Source organism: Brassica napus, chromosome A3 (assembly GCF_020379485.1).
Source record: "Brassica napus cultivar Da-Ae chromosome A3, Da-Ae, whole genome shotgun sequence".
NCBI classification, from domain to species: Eukaryota; Viridiplantae; Streptophyta; class Magnoliopsida; order Brassicales; family Brassicaceae; genus Brassica; species Brassica napus.
The window spans coordinates 27818067-27836274 of NC_063436.1; the positions used below are offsets into that span (position 1 = coordinate 27818067).

Sequence of the window (18208 nt, forward strand, 5' to 3'; positions counted from 1 at the left end):
TGTTAAGTGTGTGTTTTTGTAAAAACTAACTTGTTCCGTTAGCTAAAATTACAAATGAATTTTATTTTTATTCACCGGTTTTGAGATGTTTTATGAAGATCCATCATAATGATTTTATTTTTTACAAAAAAAATTCAACTAATCTATATAATTAAGGTATAAATCATATTTTCCAAATTTTAAATTCTAGGATTGTTAAATGGTTTGATCAAACCACTAGACTCAAACTCCACCTAAAATGTGATATTTAATGATTAGTTATCTAATAATGGAAAAACAAAAACAAATAGAGGAAAACTGTAAAAGAGAAAAGGAAAACAAAACGGAAAGGGTGAAGGCAAAAGAGGCAAGAGGGGCAAGCAAACACACCGTCAACGAAGAGAGAGAGATAGCGATCGTGTCTTCTCGAAGCTTCCACGAGATTCTCTACTTGTAAGAAACTTCAATTGTGAAAGAGAAAGAAAGGGAGAAGACGTCTACAGAGAGAAGATCGTTTTTTTTACTTAAATCACCAATCAGATTCAGGAAAAACTGAAGAGACAAAAGAGAGAAGACAGAAGAAGGAGAAAGAGGTGAGATGGGTGTGGATTACTACAAGCTTCTACAGGTCGATAGAAGCGCCACCGACGATGACCTCAAGAAAGCTTACAGAAAACTCGCCATGAAATGGCATCCCGACAAGAACCCCACCAACAAAAAAGACGCCGAAGCTAAATTCAAACAGATCTCCGAAGCCTACGATGTATGTGTTCTGTTTTTATTGTCTCACTTTCTTTATTGAAATTATCCCCAAAGTTGTCGCCTTTCATGTTTTTTGAGAATCAATTAGTCGCATAGATTGCTGATCTCACGATTTGATCTTGTGGGTTTTGCTAGATTGAGTGATTAGAATCAGAGAATAAAGTTAAAGATGGTTACTTTGATTCAGGCTTTATGTGGTTAACATTGGTCTCTTTGTTTAGGTTCTTAGCGATCCTCAGAAGAGAGCGGTGTATGATCAGTACGGTGAGGAAGGTTTAAAAGGCAACGTGCCACCTCCTAATGCTGCTTCTGGAGCTTCCTACTTCTCTACAGGGTTCAACCCCAGAAGTGCTGATGATATATTCGCTGAGTTTTTCGGGTTCTCTACCCCTTTTGGTGGAGGAGGTGGAGGTGGTGCTGGTGGATCAATGCACCACCATCACCACCATCATCCTCATCATCATCACCAGGCTGCAGCTAGGAAAGTGGCTCCAATCGAGAACAAGCTGCCTTGCAGCCTCGAAGATCTCTACAAAGGAACCACCAAGAAGATGAAGATCTCAAGAGAGATTCTAGACGCCAGCGGGTAAGCAATCAAACCAATCTCACTTACCATGCTTCTTGACAATACTTAGATCTCTGTGTACTCTTTAACTTGCAGCAAAGCAACGCAAACGGAAGAGATTCTAACGATTGGAGTGAAACCAGGATGGAAGAAAGGGACCAAGATCACATTCCCTGAGAAAGGCAACGAGCATCCCGGAGTGATCCCAGCTGATCTCGTCTTCATCATCGACGAGAAGCCCCACCCGGTGTTCACACGTGACGGCAACGACTTGATTGTCACGCAGAAGATCTCGCTAGCTGAGGCCTTGACAGGCTACACCGTGAACCTAACGACACTCGATGGTCGGACGCTTACAATCCCTGTCACGAACGTGATCCATCCAGAGTACGAAGAGGTGGTTCCTAAAGAAGGAATGCCGCTTCAGAAAGATCAGACGAAGAAAGGTAACTTGAGGATCAAGTTCAGCATCAAGTTCCCAGCGAGGTTGACTTCAGAACAGAAGTCTGGTTTCAAGAAGCTTCTTGGGTGATAAGTAAAGCTTCAAAGATTGGGTTCTAATGCCCCCACCTGTTGTTGTTTAAATTATTTTTCAAGATAGTTCTTACAAAGATTTGGTTATTACATGTCCTCTAGAAACAAAAATTGAAAGTCTTTTGTGTGTTTACTACAAAAGTGTATGTCTTTATTCTTTTCCCCTTGTCTAGATTATTCTTTGGTGAGGGGAGATCCAATGCCGTGACGGCGCGTGGGGAACACGAGGAAGAAGCCGCCGCAAACAACGCCGATGATGAAAGGCAAACCGGTAAGGAGCTCCTTGGTGTCTTCGGAAGGAACGGGGAACAAGCAACGGATCACGTTCTGATCAAACATGGAGATTGCAAAGAAGACGAGCATTGACATGATTGCATGCATGAAATCAATAAACCTTAGCTTATACTTTTCCTTCTCCTCCTCTGTTAGAGTGATCGTTCCATCCATTACCATTAAACCACTTGGTGTCGCTAAACCGTATCTGACCTGTAAAAGAAAAGGCAGAATCATCATGTTTTCAAAACCTAACTTGTGAAAGAATTTACAAATTGAAGCATGCCCGGTCCATGAGATTTTAGAGGATATAAACAATTTAGTAAATTTTAATAACTAAAAAAAAAAAAAAATTTGTAAATTATTTTAAATTTTTTGGAGTTATATATATGCCAATGTTTCAAATTGTTATGCCCAAAACGGTTCATGAATGGGAGAGAGATGTGTTACCTTGCCGCGTGGGTCTCTGAAGGAGTCGGTGAAGGAAAGTAGGAAGCAAGAGGCGGCGCAGACGAAGACAAGGAAGCAGGTGAGCCAGCGACTGGCGATGGTTGGACACTGGCCCTGATGGGTTAGGACAGGACACATTATTTGGAAACCCATTACAGAACCGGTGGGGAGGAGATTTGAGAGATGAGCTGTTCCTTTGAATGCTTTCCTCGCCACTTTTTGGACTTTCGACTTTGGTTTTCTTGGTGCTTCAGGTAATGAAGATATCAGCAAGTGCTGCGTTTCCGCCATTACCTTAAAAAAAAAAACTAATTTACCCTGCAAAGTTTGAATGTTTAGAGAATGTCTCTTTGGACAAAGGTTTTATGGGTTCTTTTGTTTTGTGTCTTGTTCCGTTGAGCTGTTGTGTTCAGGTTTCGAGGTTGATATTCTGTTCTTCCATTTTTTATGTTTCTGTTGCAGGTCAGGGTTTACCAACATAAACGTTAGAACGAAATAGAATTGGAGTTAATGAAACAAGAAAGGGGAGTTTTCATAACAGAACGTTTGTTACCGTTTCCTAGTGTATATGTAAGTAAATTCTAACAAAAGTTACTTTTATTATATTGATGATGATATCAAACATATGTGATTTTGTTGAAAATCTCATATACACAGTCCAAATGTTCTTTTATTAATCTGTAACCAATTTATACTAAAAACAACACCATGAAATTCATTTAAAATTATCATTTAACGAAATTGTTTACAGATTTCATATTATAAACAAAATCACGACCTTTTGAACTGTTCTGAACCTTCTTTACTGATGGCATGCAGCTGATTGACAAAATGAATATGGACTTCTGTTATGTTTGATATAAACAAATATATGGTGACTTTAATCATTATTCGTTTCAAATATATAACACAAGTTTATTTTGAAGCTCAGGAATAAAACCGATTACGTAAATGTTTGGAGTATTAAAAAACGTTCAATAAACAAAACTCCGTGACTGTTTTGAGCTTTGTGCAGTTAACTACTGAGATCTGGACGAAACGTACGTTATGTTTAATACAGTTTAGACGAATGCCCGTAAATGTATATGTAAGTTAACTAAGATGAATCTTGTAACGCTATCTAACTAAGATAAAGATATGACGAAATCAAATGGGTGTGCACTGCTAGTCTGCTACTACACTTGACCAATGCGGTTTATAACCGGTTATCGATCCCATACTTTATCTCGGGTTCAAAGAAGAGATTAGCAAAGTCATTCACATTGGTCTTCTAATCTTCTATGCATGAAAAAGTTGCAATCATGCTTCAAGAAGTGCCTGGTATTGTTTCAAAAAGTAGTCCAAATGCGTCAAAACGGTAGCGGTACTACACGGTAGACTTGAACAGTGATTGAGAATATGGACCTGGCCGGATAACGTTGGGCCATAAATTGTTATTGGTGTGTGTTTAAGTTAGGTGAATTGTAAGAAATCAAAAACAGAAAAGTGGAGCTTTCTGATTACGTAATAGCTCTTAATGTTATGAAGTTTAGATATTTAAAATAACGCAATGATTACAACATTTGATGGTTGGTCCACCTCCACCCTATAGCCAACCTTCATTTAGTCATACTCGGTCACATTAATTTGCAAACTATTTTGCATTCTGAGGATCGAATTTTGAAAAAAATATCTTAAACTTCATCATGTCTTTATCTTACTTTACCACTATATCTCTTCCTCTATCTACTGATGTTGATGATGTATTTGGCAAGCTACTGATTACCCTTTGAATGTGTTTAATTCTCAGGCGACATGGAAGATCTTGAGGCCAAGACAGCCTGACCAACCATGGCATGACGTTGTGTGGTTCAAAGGGGCAATCCCTAAGCATGCTTTCACGATGTGGGTGACGAATTATGATAGATTACCGACTAGGACCAGGCTTGCAACATGGGATCTAACGATTTCAGTTACTTGTCCACTCTGCGCATCTCTTCCAGAAACGAGAGACCATCTTTTCCTCTCCTGCCGCTACACTTATGATATCTGGTCGCAGGTTTTTATCAGATGCAGGCCCCCCTCTCAGATGTTTGTCGATTGGGCGGAGCTTCTATCTTGGATCCGGGCTGGCACGGATAAGAAGAAGATTCTGCTAAAGAAGCTAGCTGTTCAAGCCGTCATCTTTCAGATATGGAAACAGAGGAACAACCTAATCCATAACAATGCCTATCTACCTCCTTCCTCTGTTTTCAGGGCTATTGACAGGGAGATAAGAAATATAATCTCCTCTAGGAGATCCACAAAGCAGTTCACTTCTCTAATGGTGTGGTTAGTTTAAAGCTTTTGCTATCCTTTCTATAGGATGTTCTTGATTCATCTTGTTTTTTCCTTTATTTTTGCCAAGATGTATCAAAACTTAAGGTCTTGCTTTTGTAAAACCTTCTTTTCATTTATATGATATTTACAATTTAGCAAAAAAAAAATGTATTTATCTTACACCAAAACTTATACACAGTTTATAAATTCATAGTGGTGGATGTGAATTGGAAATTTCAATTCTACCACAAGTTTAATACCATTTTTCAAATATATCATTAATGAATGACTATTTTCATAAATACCATAAATTTATGATAAAATAACACTAAACTAATTTTCTAAATATTTATTAACATTTATAAACACATCTCCAACCCCTTAATGCTAAATTCTAAACACTAATCACTAAAATTTGAACCTAAATTTTAATATATTTTTAATTGAGGATATTTTTGAAAATTGGTACTTAACTTGTAGTATTTTTAGCAATTTCTCATTCATAAATGTGATTATGAAGTTATATTTATAAGTTACCAGATAGACGAGCATAGACTAGACAATAATAAAAGGTATAACATGACTTCAGATCTTCGAGTAGAGGACTTTAACTCGAGATGCCCCTCCCTCTCCATTAGAAATGCTGATTTCACCCTGTAATAAAAAATAATATATTTTTTATTTTTTTTTAAATATAAAATCGGGTAAATCGTGGTTAAAGACGCTAGGGACCTTAATGAAACCAACTTATTACCAACCCGACCTGCTCTACCCGACCCAACCAAACTGAACCGGATCCTATTCTCTAAACGAAGCGTTTCGTCTCTCTCCCTCTCTACCCGACCCAATCTAAATCCCGTCTCGTCCCTCTCCGGCTTCTCTCTTGCGATTGCGCGAAACCCTAGCCTCCGTGCTTTGTGGCTTTCTCCGTCGTCCTCCTCCGTCTAAATCGAGAATCAATCAATCTCTCCGTGGACGTCCTCTCTCCCTCTTATTTCTCGGGTCTCAACTCTCTAGAGTCGAGAACTGCTTCGTTTCTTCTTCTTTCTCCGACGAAATCTAGTCTCCATCTTCGTTCCTTTTCGTAAGTGAGTAGTTTCCTTTGAGTATTACATTGTTGAGATGTAATAATTGATGTTTGCTATGCGGTTTGCATTTGGATTAATTGACAGTGACTTGTTGTGTTTTTAACAGCGTTTCTAATTTCTTGTACAGGAAATGAAGGGGCGAAAAAGAAAGAATCCATCTACTACGTGCGTTGGAGTCTCCAGTAGAACTAGAGCTAGAAAGGTGGTCTCAGCTGGGAATGAGCCGGCAAGAGAAACGACTGTAGTTTCTCTCTCTGTTGATTCAGAAAGTGATGACATGTCTGCTGTATCATCTAAGGTAGTTTGTGCACTCGTTTTAATCATTGTCAGTGTGAAAGTATACTAATTTTAGTAGTAACAAATGACTAATACATATATATTATGATTGCAGGCAAGGCAACCACCACAGCCCCTTGAATTATGCTTCAAGAGCACAGAGTTCACGAAGACTTGCAAGATTCAAACCAAGTGCCTTGTGAAGAATACAGTGGACGTGATTAAGAAGCTTAAGGAGGAGGTTAAATGGTTCACAACCCATCCTCAATTTCGTCACTTCTTCCACATGCCTGATGAACAATACCTGAAGCTCCAAGGAATGTGGATGTTACTCTTGCGCACCATTTCGACTGAAGAAGAAGATGTTGCATGGTTTGGTGTGAATGGTGTTCCCATCCGCTATTCTATGAGGGAGCATGCCCTCATCTCGGGCTTAGACTGCCATGAGTATCCGAGGAAATATTTGAAGCTTGGGAGTACGAAGTTTGTGGATTATTACTTCGGTGGACTAAAGAAGATCACCATAGCAGATGTGGAGCACAAGCTGTTGTCTATGAAGACGCCATGCAATGATAGATTGAAGATGGCTGTCTTGTTCTTCCTTGGTCGGGTTATCAGAGGACAGACAAAGGATTGCGGACCAGTAGACCCGTTCATCTTAAGGATCGTGGAAGATTTGGATGTTTGCAGAACATTTCCATGGGGTCGTTTGACATTTGAAGATGCAATAAAGAACATCAAGCATATGATGGAGCTTCTGAAGGGTGAAGTGCACTCGGCATGCGGCTTTCCTGGATTCATAATTCCATTAGAGGTAAAGCATACAATTTAGTCAAATATGAGTTGTTTTATAACCGTAAATCTGATAGCGCTACTATATTTGTGTAGATTTTGGCTTTTGAATGTATTCCTAAGCTGGGGAAAACATTTCGACTATCTACAGACACACCTTCTGAAGATTGTCCTAGGATGTGCAAGAGCCGGTTTACAAAGAGTAGCATGAAGGGCTATCCTTTGGAAGATATATATGCTGCACTTGGACACACAAAGGTATATGTATATATACTTTGTAGTAGAAACTAGAAGAATATAATAAAATTTAAACTGATTTTCCTTTTTTGTTTTTTTTTCAGGTTATTAACAGTGTGTTGGTGCCAACTGTGGGTGAGGAAATCATGCTGGCTCGTATAATTGATGAGGAGCGAGAGTATCATTGTGAGGGAAGCACAAGTGATACTTGGAACCACTGGCTAAATGTGAAGCAGAAGAAGATATTTTGGAAAGAGCTATACGACTTAGATGTTGCTGCACGAGTGTTTAAGAAGAAGAAGGACAAAGAAAAGGTGACGTTTTTAGAAGATTCGTCTTCTAAATTTGGGTTGGAGAGCTTGAAAGCTCTGGAAGAAAAGATTTTGGGGGCCATGAGTGAAGGGTTTTCTGGTCTTAAATCAGTGGTGGAGGCAAAGCTGGGTGATATGGATGTGAGGATGAGTAAATTAGAAAAGAACCAGCGACAACTTAAAAGAAGGGCTAAGAAAATAGAAGAAAAGCTGACTTCTATTGAGAGCAACAAAAATGAGGAGAGGAACTATGGTGAAGATATGGATTTTGGATGGGATGATAGAGATTATGGTAGAGCTGAAGGGAAGGAAAACAGTGAGAAGGCTAAGGAAGACAAGGAAAACAGTGAGTCTGGCGAGGAAAAGGATGTGGTCTCGGGTGGGGAAAACAGTAAGGATGGTGAGAAAGACAAGGGAAATGTAGAGGAAGAAGAAGAGAAGGAGAACGAGGCTGATAAAACAGAGCTGGGAACTAGAGAAAAAGATGAGGTCTCTGAAGAAGATTACGATACTGAGGAAGAGGCTGAGAAGAGGAGAGTAGAGGCGGATGCGTTATGGAAGAGTATTCTTTCTGAAGAGACTGAGTATCTAGAGAAAGAGGCTGATAAAGTTGCCAAGGGAACTCCTACACCACCACGTGGTAGACCGAAGAGATTGGCCGCGAGAAAAATAGTACTTACACCACCAGAGGAGTTTTTAAGAGGACCAACGGTAACTGCGCCATCACCTATCGAGACTGAAAAAGAGGCTGAGACAGTTGTCGAGGAAGAGGGTGAGGAGATGACAGTTGAAGCCGAAGAAAGTGACGAGGAGAGTCTCACAGAAAAAAATGCTGAAGAAATGGTGGAGGAAGAAGAAGATGTGGAGGAGAGTCCCACCGAGAAAATAGCCGAAGAAATGGTGGAGGAAGAAGAAGGTGTGGAGGAGAGTCCCACCGAAAAAATTGCTGAAGAAATGGTGGAGAAAGAAGAAGGTGTGGAGGAGAGTCCCACCGAAAAAATTGCTGAAGAAATGGTGGAGAAAGAAGAAGCTGTGGAGGAGAGTCCCACCGAAAAAAATGCTGAAGAAATGGTGGAAGAAGAAGCTGAGGAAGCAGAGGAAGCAGAGGAAGCAGAGGAAGCTATGGAAGCAGAGGAAGCTGAGGAAGCAGAGGAAGAGGCGGATAAAGTGGTTGAGAAAGAGGCTGAGACAGTTGTCGAGGAAGAGGGTGATAAATACACTGATGAAGAAAAGCAAATGTGGGCCTTGGTCGTTTACAAGGCTAGTGAGGAGATGGCGGATGGGACCACTGAGGTGAGGAGAGATGGAACCAATGAGGTGAGGACAGGGTTCAAGCTTAGGTGCAAACAGAAGATAATGATGTATGGCAAACCAAGGGGGAAGAAAAAACCTCAGCGGCCCCAGAGTCAAGAATCAGCACCTGTGATTGCACGTACGCCAAGGGAGAAGAGAAAACCTCAGCGGCTGCAGAGTCCCTACACGCAGGTGAAGACAGAAGACATTGACGGGCCTAAGAAGAAGCGTAAAACAAAGGTTAAGTAGGCGTCTGAAAATTATTTATGTATTTGAAGTCTTTAAAACTTGGTAGGATGCTTTTGGATGTAATATGCTTTTGGGTGTTTAAACTTGGTTGTGGTATGCTTTTGGATGTTTAAACTTGGTTGTATAATGTGTTTTGGATGTTAAAAAACAGGTTTGGAAACTGTTTTCAAGTTAGGCTATGTCCAAAAATGATTCAGATGGATAACTGGTCTTACTACTAGGTTTACTAAGGCCAAAAACGTGTTAATAAATGTACTCATGTAAAACGTGCAACCGGTATATACATAAATATATTCATAGCACATGTTAATAAATGTACTCATGTAAAACGTGCAATCGGTATATACATAAATATAATATTCAAATTACACTTAGTTATTCTTGGTATTCTTCAAGGAGTTAGTAATACTACCTTACACATAGTAATTCTTTGGCAATTTTTAGGTTTTTCTAGTTAAACCCGTAGAATATGAAATTTTTTTTAGTAAAACCAATGATTTTACACTATGATTATCATCAAAGAAAACATTTGCAGCAGAATTTTTCGAGGAATATGTATTTTGTTAGATTTTTCTAGCTATAGTCTAACCATTCACACACTAACAATGTAAGTTAAGGACATTTTTTAGAAAACTGAATAGGTTTTTCTTAAACTATTGAAAATAATAATCAAAATAGTTTTAATATATATATTTATCAAATATATAGTCTACGAATTGATAATACTCATGAAAAATATAAGGGTTCTATATACTAAACATAAATACTCGTACTAATATATATGTAGTCCAAATCACACATAGTAATTCCAGAAAATCTAGTATTCCAAATAACATATAGTAATTTCAGAAAATCTAGTAGTCCAAATAAAACATAGTAAACTCAGTAATCTCAGTAATCCAAACAAGACATAGTAAGCTCAGTAAACCCAGTAATCCTAGAAATCAAACACCTGGACCTGCACCAATTCCACATTCAAAATACGCTCCCATACCTCCTCCTCTCGCTCTGCCTGTGCCGCTGGAACTGCCAGCGCCACTGGTACTGCCTGTGCCGTTAGCGGTGCCTGTGCCGTCAGCGGTGCCTGTGCCGCTGGCTCTACCTGTGCCGCTGGCTCTCCCTTTGCCTCTTTTTCCTCTTCCACGAGATTCTCCTGCCGATGGAAATCGAGTTTGCTGCGGTTTTCCTTTTTTGACTTCATAATCTGGAGGAAGCACTTTCATTGCTTTAACTTCTTCAGGTATAATCCAATCAGACATATGAGGAACAGGATATATTGTCCTGTGATAAGCCAAAGCCCATTGCTCCACTAAATAGTACTTAGAACAATACTCAGATAGATGAAGTTCCTTTCCCGCTTTATCAGTCATGAATGTGGCAGCAGCTACTGCATGGACACATGGGTATTTGTCTTTATCAAATTGCTCACAGCTACAAGTCATCATAGCCATATCAACGGTATAATGCTTCCCGTCACTTCCTGAGACACTGTACTCAAGATGGAAGCTGTTTAACTCGACAACGGAAAGAAACCCTGCATCAACACATCTTTTAGACATTTCCGCTTCCACAATAGGAACAAGCTTTAGTGCGGGTGGTATTTCAGCTGCCTCCTTCCTATGTATGTTGAACCATTCAGCCATTTTCCCGATGATGAAATCACACATTGGTAGTATGTTTAACTTTCTCGCGTCACTAATAACACCATTAAAAGATTCCACTGAATTGGTGGTGTCAACATTGTACCTATCTCCTTCAAAGTAACATCTCGCCCATTTCCTCTCTTCAACACTTTTGTCAAGATACTCCGCTGCGCTAGGATACCTCATGCGAAAAGCATTATAAAGGTTCAAGAACTCAGCCTCTGTATAAGCGTGTGCACAGCCCATAAACTTAAACGTGCAAGTTTCTCTGTTGTTACGGACATGTACTTTAACATTCTGAGCCAAATGTCATATACAATAACCATGAGCGGCCTGAGGGAACACTAGACTTACTGCCTTGATCAAGCTTTTGTTTCTATCTGAAAGAAACACCAATCCAGGAACATCAGATATCACTGATTTCAACTGTTCCATAAACCACACCCAACTATGCTCTTTCTCACCATCTGCAATACCAAACGCAATTGGATAGTGGTGATGATCGGGATCTTGAGCAGTCGCAACAAATAGAACTCCACCATAAACATTCTTCAGGTGTGTTGCATCGACAATGAGGACTTTCCTCATAGCGGTAAACCCTTCTATGCTAGCTCCCAAAGCAAAAAACAGATATTTAAACTTTTGGGCCTCATCCACAACCACTCGAGCTACTGTGCCAGGATTCGACTGCTTCAGCATGTGCATATAAGAATTTAATAAAGTATAACTCTCTTCTGGACTTCCTCGCACTTTATTAGCAGCTAATCTTTTTCCTCTCCATGACGTTGTGTATGATACTTTCACAGCCACCCTGTGATGAACCAGCTGGATCAAGGCGTTGGGAGCTGGTGTGTCTAAACTACCGGGATAATCTTGAGCCAAAACAGCTGCAACGATTCCTGGTGTGCCTCTCCTTCTATTAGGAAGTGTTCTTGTAGTAACAACAGAACATCTATGCTGTTTGATGTAACTTCTAACCGTCCAACTATCTGAATTCATCAACTTTGCAACACGCACATACCACTTGCAGCCTTCTTTGGCTGCTCGGCATTTTATCACATATCTCTTAGTGTCCGACTTAATTACATCATACTCAAAACACTTCAGATGTGAAGCCGTCTGAATATGAACTTGTGCTTCCTCCTTGGTTCTAAATTCTTGACCTACAGCCAAATCCATACCATCATCCCGTTCTTTGACAGCTGGGGTTACTTCAACTGATGGTCTTGCTTCTGTATCTTCAATCACAATTGCATCTCTTTCGGTGACATTACCATGAATTTCAATGTCATCGTAAAGTGTGAGCACACCATCTGCTTCACAAGCCTCTCTATCAGTAGCCCATGTATCAGTAGCCTCTCCATCAGTAGCCTCTCTATCGGATAGACCGACATAGACATCAGCTTCATCATCCTCTTCTTGGACCGTTTTGTTGAACTCCACATGTAGAACACTTCTACACTTCTCATGATTTACTTGCAGTAGATAACCAAAAACATCTTCATCATTCCAGACATATGATAGCTTGTTTGAATACAAGACCATTGGAAAGTAACTAATCTTCGTTTCCACCTTATATCCATCTACCTTTATCTTTCTGCAAATACGCTCAACCAAAGCAGAGTATGTGATCTCCTCCACTGATTCCTTAAACACAATCGTGTGAATTTCATCTTCTCCTTCACCATCTCCCGAAATCCATTTCATTTCGGCCCCATCCTTGATATAATATCCCCCGTAGTCAAAACAAATGATTGTGCAAGGTGGATTTTGCATTTTTCCTGAAATAAAATAGAATTTTAATTATATTACAATTTAATTACCATTATTAGGAAGCTTGTACTCTCTTACTAATACTTTTTCATTTCATTTCAGTAATATACTTAGTAATACTAGTATTATTAGTAAAACAGTTTTACCGTAGTAAACTTTAGTTATCATAGTAATACCCAGAAATTATCCTTGCACTAGCTAATGAAATTTTTAGGACGATTTTGTTCAGATTTTACATTACCCATGATATATAATTCATATTAATGAAATTACATACAAAAGATCATCGAAAATGGACATAAAATATACCATAAACCCATAAACATAGTTTTCAAAATCTTTTAAATCTCTTAAAATTTGCATCCGATCTTTCTTTTTAAATACTAGGCGAGATATACGCTTCTTTTTAATAGTAGTCAAGCAAAAATTTCATCAAAACCGGACATAAAATATACCCGAAATCTATATTCACAGTTTTCAGACTCGTTTTTGCTCTCTCAAAACTTTCATTAATTCTTACTTTTTTTACATTACCCATGATATACACAACATTTAAATGCTATTCCACAAAAAAAAACATTAAAAACGGACAAGAATAACCTGTTTATGAAGCTTCAAATTCGCCAATGGAGAGTGAGGAAGGAGAGCTTCACGCGGAGAAAGAGGGAAACTTGAAGACATGTGGGCCAGGTCTTCTCTGATTGGTTAAGGTTGTCTCTGGTGGGCCATCTTGGTTGTTGGTTTATTTAAGTGAAGAAATAAATGAGTTAATGAGGTGGAAGAAATATATTAAAGAAATGAGAGGCTAATTTGGTATTTGCAATGACAATGGGGGTATTGAGAATAGAGAGGGGATATGAAGGTTAGTTTTTTTGTCATGAGGGCATCTGGAGTTAAAGTCCTTCGAGTAGACGACAAAAAGAAAAGAAAAGTTGAGGTTCCTTGTTATTCATAAGAACTGAGAAGTCTACGTGAAGAAATAGAATAATGACTGACTTTTTAACTTTCGTCTTCTTATACATATAAAATTAGTTCTCTACTTTCATTTATTCATTTTCGGTATATTACATATAAACAAATTCATGTCACGGAGTGATATTTTTTCCTTTTTCATAAGGCACATTTTTCAACGGATATTTTTTTTTTTGTGATTTATAGTGAAATCTATACTATATGGCATTTATGTATCATTTCTAACTTGGAAAAAGACTATATATCACATCTAACTTTTTCTGAATAGATTTCCAAACAGTTACTAAATAGTTATAAAAATGAAAAAATGAAACTAATTATAATTTTTTCATTTCCGCGACACCTAGAATTATATTAGACAAGTAGAATATATATCATCAGAAACCAAATATCAATATTCTACTGTTTTCTATCGTAATATACTATTTCAGGCTTTTCAGCAAGAGATGTATATCATACATGGAGACGTTGAGAAAAGATGTATATACAGATGTGTAAATTATAAGTATAAGCTTATGTAATAATATCTTTACATACACTCTAGGTTGACATTGGACCTTAAATTTTCTTATTTTTGTTTCTACCATATCACGTCTAAGCTCTCACAGACCCGCCCCAAACCCACCCCATCTCATATTCATTTTTAGACCATATACATTTATCAGTAAATTACCCGATTAATAAATTGATTAGTTGCATATTTTATAGTTTATGTAGCACACAAATTACGACCAGATAAAATTTTGGGTCATACCTTACGAATGTTTTAATTCTAGAAAAGATAAGAACTTTTTTTAGGAAGGTTATTAGTTAAAAATGTTCTTGTCAAAAAGGAAGCATACACATATTCTTTCATAATACTTTGCTTTTCTTTTCATATATGTTTTGTTCGATCAGTCTCTGTCTAATTCTCACTCACACACCATACATGCCATGTAGAAGCCAAACCAAACTTAAAACCCAAGCAATCTTTATTTCCTTTTCTTATGATAATCATTTATTAATTAATCTGTTCTTCAGAATATCATTGTATTTAAGCATTCGTAAATATGTTTACTCAAGTATATATGTATATTTAGCAAAAAAAAAAAGAAGTATATATGTATATGTATTCTGTATATGCATGTATACTTGTAGAAAAAGTTCCAACATTTTATCAATGTTATAAATGTAAAATATTTATTTTGAAAGTTTCATAGTTAAGTGTCCTTACAGTTTACTTTCAAGTTGTTGGTGTACCTCTCCCTCTCATTGTTACCTAACATGTATGTTTCCTTGTTTCGACATATACTTGTTAAACAAACCCAAGTCTTAAAATAATACTTTCTTACTGAAGAGTATACACTAGATTTGTATACATTATAAATTGATGAGATTTAATAATATTACTTTTGGGATTATCTCATCTTTCTCTCTCATGGATAGTACAAGGTTAAAATCAAGTGCAAAAAGAGCAATTAAGAAAGTGGTGAACAATAATTCAATTCCTTCCTCTTTCTCAAGATAACCTCAAAGAGTTCTACTTAGGAAACATATGCTTTAAACATCTTTAACTTTTTTTTCCCTTCTCTCCATCTCTCTTTCACGCCTTTGTTTATTCTAATGAAGTTGTGAGAAGTGAGAAAGAAAAGAAGAGAAGTAATGCACAAGAGGAAACTAAGAGAGACAAAACAATATGACTTGGTGCAATGACAGTAGCGATGTTCAGACCGTTGAAACAATCATTCCCTCCCCAACAGTGGCCGAGTCTCCTGAAGCCTCATTTCAAATCTCTTGTCACAAAACATGTCCTTCTTGTGGCCATAAATTCAAGTTTCATGAACAGGTTCTTGTTTCTATCAAGCTATATTCAGCTTCTATACATTTGGAAACTATTGGATGATATTAATATTGATTGCTGATATGAATAAAATTCGATGAGCATAGGCGGGGATCCATGACTTGCCGGGACTGCCTGCCGGAGTGAAGTTCGATCCGACTGATCAAGAGGTATTGGGGCATCTTGAAGGAAAGGTAAGAGATGACGCAAGAAAGCTGCATCCTCTCATCGATGAGTTTATCCGTACTATCGACGGTGAAAATGGTATCTGTTACACCCATCCTGAGAAATTGCCAGGTGATTCTATGTTGTTTGTTCTCTCTTATTTATTACAGTTCTATCAACAGTATTCACTTTTTATTAATAATGAATATATGTTTCTTTGTCTTCATATGATCTAAACTATACGGCAAAAAATAAAATAAACCTTACATGTTCATGGATAGTAACTAACAAGAAACCTTTTTAAATTGACAGATCTAAAATTGTACAGTACGATGCACAATAATTTACTGAGCGCTCAAGTTAGAACTAGCGAAGTTTATACCGTGTAATCGATTAGCTTTATTTTCAAGTAATGCAATATGCGGTTAATTATATCATGACGATCGAATTTTCTCATTAATTTTCAATAGCTGGTAGGGTAACTAGACTTTGTTAAAAAAACTTAAAAGAAGAAGATTTGTGTCATATTTTTCTGTCAAATAAAAATACATACGTAGCCAACCCAACTAATTAATTAGAGTGTTATACATTTTTCTTATGTCAACGAGTATACCTACTTAAAACTATATATTGATAATTAAATACATACTAGGTGATTTTACCGTGCTCATGCACGAATATAAATATTTCTAAAGTAAATATACTATAATAATTTATTGCTATTTACTTTTAATTTTAAATTAATTTATAATTTGTATGCATCATTTATATTAATAATATTATATTATTTTAATTATACATATGATTCTATATATGTTATATCTAATTAGTTTTATTGTTCTTACAGTCAATTTAGTTATCATTTGGGTAAATTTAATATTTTTATTCTAAATCTATTAAAATTTTGTTTAATTTCTTATTTGTATTTCGGTGGTTGTTGTCTTAGTTTTAACTAAGTTTAGTAAATTAAACATATGTCAGTTTATGTAACTTAATTATTTTATGTAATTATCTAAGAAAATGGATTGATATATAAAAATATTTCTATTACTTTGAATTTTTTTGTATTGTTTAAAATATATTTTAAAAGAAATAATATTTCTTTTTCTAATATCTAAATTATCTGTGTAAATTATTTTTAATGAAATCAAATTTTATACAAATTTTATTTTTCATCTAAGAAAATATATATATTAGAAAAGTATTTTATTACTTCAAAAGTATATTTTATGTTATTTAAAAATATTTTTAAATGTAATATTATTATTTTGTGAACTTTTCCTTTTTTTATGAAATCATATTATATATACATATATTTTCGTTTTTCAATTTTTTAAATTTTATAAAAAATTTCTTTTTTTATTATATGTATATGTTTTTGGAAAATTTTAAAAAGGAAACTAAAAATATAAAAAATAATACTACTTTAAATGTACTACTTTTATTCATTAAGAGTATCAGTGTAATCAACCATCGTGAGAGTTAACGTGAGAGTGATATATAGGAAACTGACTTATCAAATAATATTATAGAAATATATATATAATATTAACTAATGTTCATATTTGTAGGTGTGAGCAAGGACGGGACAGTCCGTCATTTCTTCCACCGACCATCAAAGGCATACACGACGGGAACAAGAAAGCGACGTAAAGTTCACACTGACTCCGAAGTCGATGGCGAGACACGGTGGCACAAAACCGGCAAAACACGGCCAGTTTTCACTGGAGGAAGAGTGAAAGGCTACAAAAAAATCCTAGTACTCTACACAAACTACGGTAAACAAAAAAAACCCGAGAAGACTAATTGGGTAATGCATCAATATCATCTTGGCACCAACGAGGAAGAGAAAGAAGGTGAACTCGTCGTCTCCAAAATCTTCTACCAGACTCAACCACGCCAATGCAGTGGATCCCTTTCTGCTGCTGCTACGGCAAAGGAGCGGCCTTACCTCCACCTCCACGGCCATCATCTCGGTGGTGGTGGTAGTCGCCATCTTTATCATAATAACGGTAACGTTAAAGGCAATGTCGGTGGAGGATCCGCCGGAGCCAGTGAGTATTACAACAATATTCCGGCTATTATGTCGTTTAATCAAAGCGGGATACAGAACCATTTGGTTCATGGTACTCAACCTTTTATCCCTTAAGAAGAGAAATAACTTTATATGGACGGTCGTAAAATAAGAGACGCTCTATAATCTAAGCATTATATATTACATCAATACATTGAAAATAAATTAAATTACACTGAAATCTTATATACGTAACATTTTGTTATCATTGTTTTGCCCCGTTTTGGCTATACTGATTTGTACAATTTTATTTTCTCGAACTGATTATAAAAGAAATGTACAAAGATCTCTCTTTCCCTCTTGGTACCTAAATCCATTTTGATATTTTGTCGGCAATCCATGGGGAACGGTAGCTTAGTAATTGCAAAATCTAATACATAGTAAAAATGAAAATCAATTGCCAATGGTTGTGTCAGTAAAAAAAATTGCCAGTGGTTGAGTGTGTCAGTGTGTTGACAACATTGTATCGAAAATAAAATATACATCACTATGTACTTACTGTATTACAATATATCTTCACTGCTACCACAACATCCGCAAGATCACTTTGGTATAAAAACATATCTAGTGAAAATCATAAAAATATTCACCAAATGACATATTTTCTTCATTTGCTAGACGTGGCCATTAAACTTTGAATTGAAGTCTGTAAATT

General features: G+C 36.7%; 5 protein-coding genes across 5 annotated transcripts; 3 read left to right on the plus strand and 2 right to left on the minus strand.

Moving 5' to 3' along the window:
- Positions 1-322: 322 nt before the first annotated feature.
- Positions 323-1981, plus strand: LOC106440993 (dnaJ homolog subfamily B member 1). The gene is made up of 3 exons (XM_013882776.3): positions 323-742; positions 963-1327; positions 1403-1981. The coding sequence occupies exons 1-3, from the start codon at positions 578-580 to the stop codon at positions 1836-1838; spliced, it is 966 nt and encodes a 321-aa protein (XP_013738230.2). The 5' UTR covers positions 323-577; the 3' UTR covers positions 1839-1981.
- A 33-nt stretch (positions 1982-2014) lies between these two features.
- On the minus strand, positions 2015-2867 carry LOC106440994 (protein DMP7-like). The gene is made up of 2 exons (XM_022719719.2): positions 2564-2867; positions 2015-2326 (listed from the first exon to the last, which is right to left on the minus strand). Exons 1-2 carry the CDS (start codon positions 2852-2854, stop codon positions 2015-2017), a joined length of 603 nt encoding a protein of 200 aa, XP_022575440.1. The 5' UTR covers positions 2855-2867.
- Positions 2868-6497: 3630 nt separating this feature from the next.
- Positions 6498-10035, plus strand: LOC106358797 (high mobility group nucleosome-binding domain-containing protein 5-like). The gene is made up of 2 exons (XM_048764278.1): positions 6498-7275; positions 7359-10035. Exons 1-2 carry the CDS (start codon positions 7195-7197, stop codon positions 9105-9107), a joined length of 1830 nt encoding a protein of 609 aa, XP_048620235.1. The 5' UTR covers positions 6498-7194; the 3' UTR covers positions 9108-10035.
- Positions 10036-10051: 16 nt separating this feature from the next.
- Positions 10052-12457, minus strand: LOC125607218. The gene is made up of 2 exons (XM_048777081.1): positions 11074-12457; positions 10052-10971 (listed from the first exon to the last, which is right to left on the minus strand). Exons 1-2 carry the CDS (start codon positions 12455-12457, stop codon positions 10052-10054), a joined length of 2304 nt encoding a protein of 767 aa, XP_048633038.1.
- A 2492-nt stretch (positions 12458-14949) lies between these two features.
- On the plus strand, positions 14950-17807 carry LOC111216085 (NAC domain-containing protein 73-like). Its single transcript, XM_048764305.1, has 3 exons — positions 14950-15320; positions 15422-15611; positions 17051-17807. Exons 1-3 carry the CDS (start codon positions 15171-15173, stop codon positions 17626-17628), a joined length of 918 nt encoding a protein of 305 aa, XP_048620262.1. The 5' UTR covers positions 14950-15170; the 3' UTR covers positions 17629-17807.
- Positions 17808-18208: the final 401 nt, after the last annotated feature.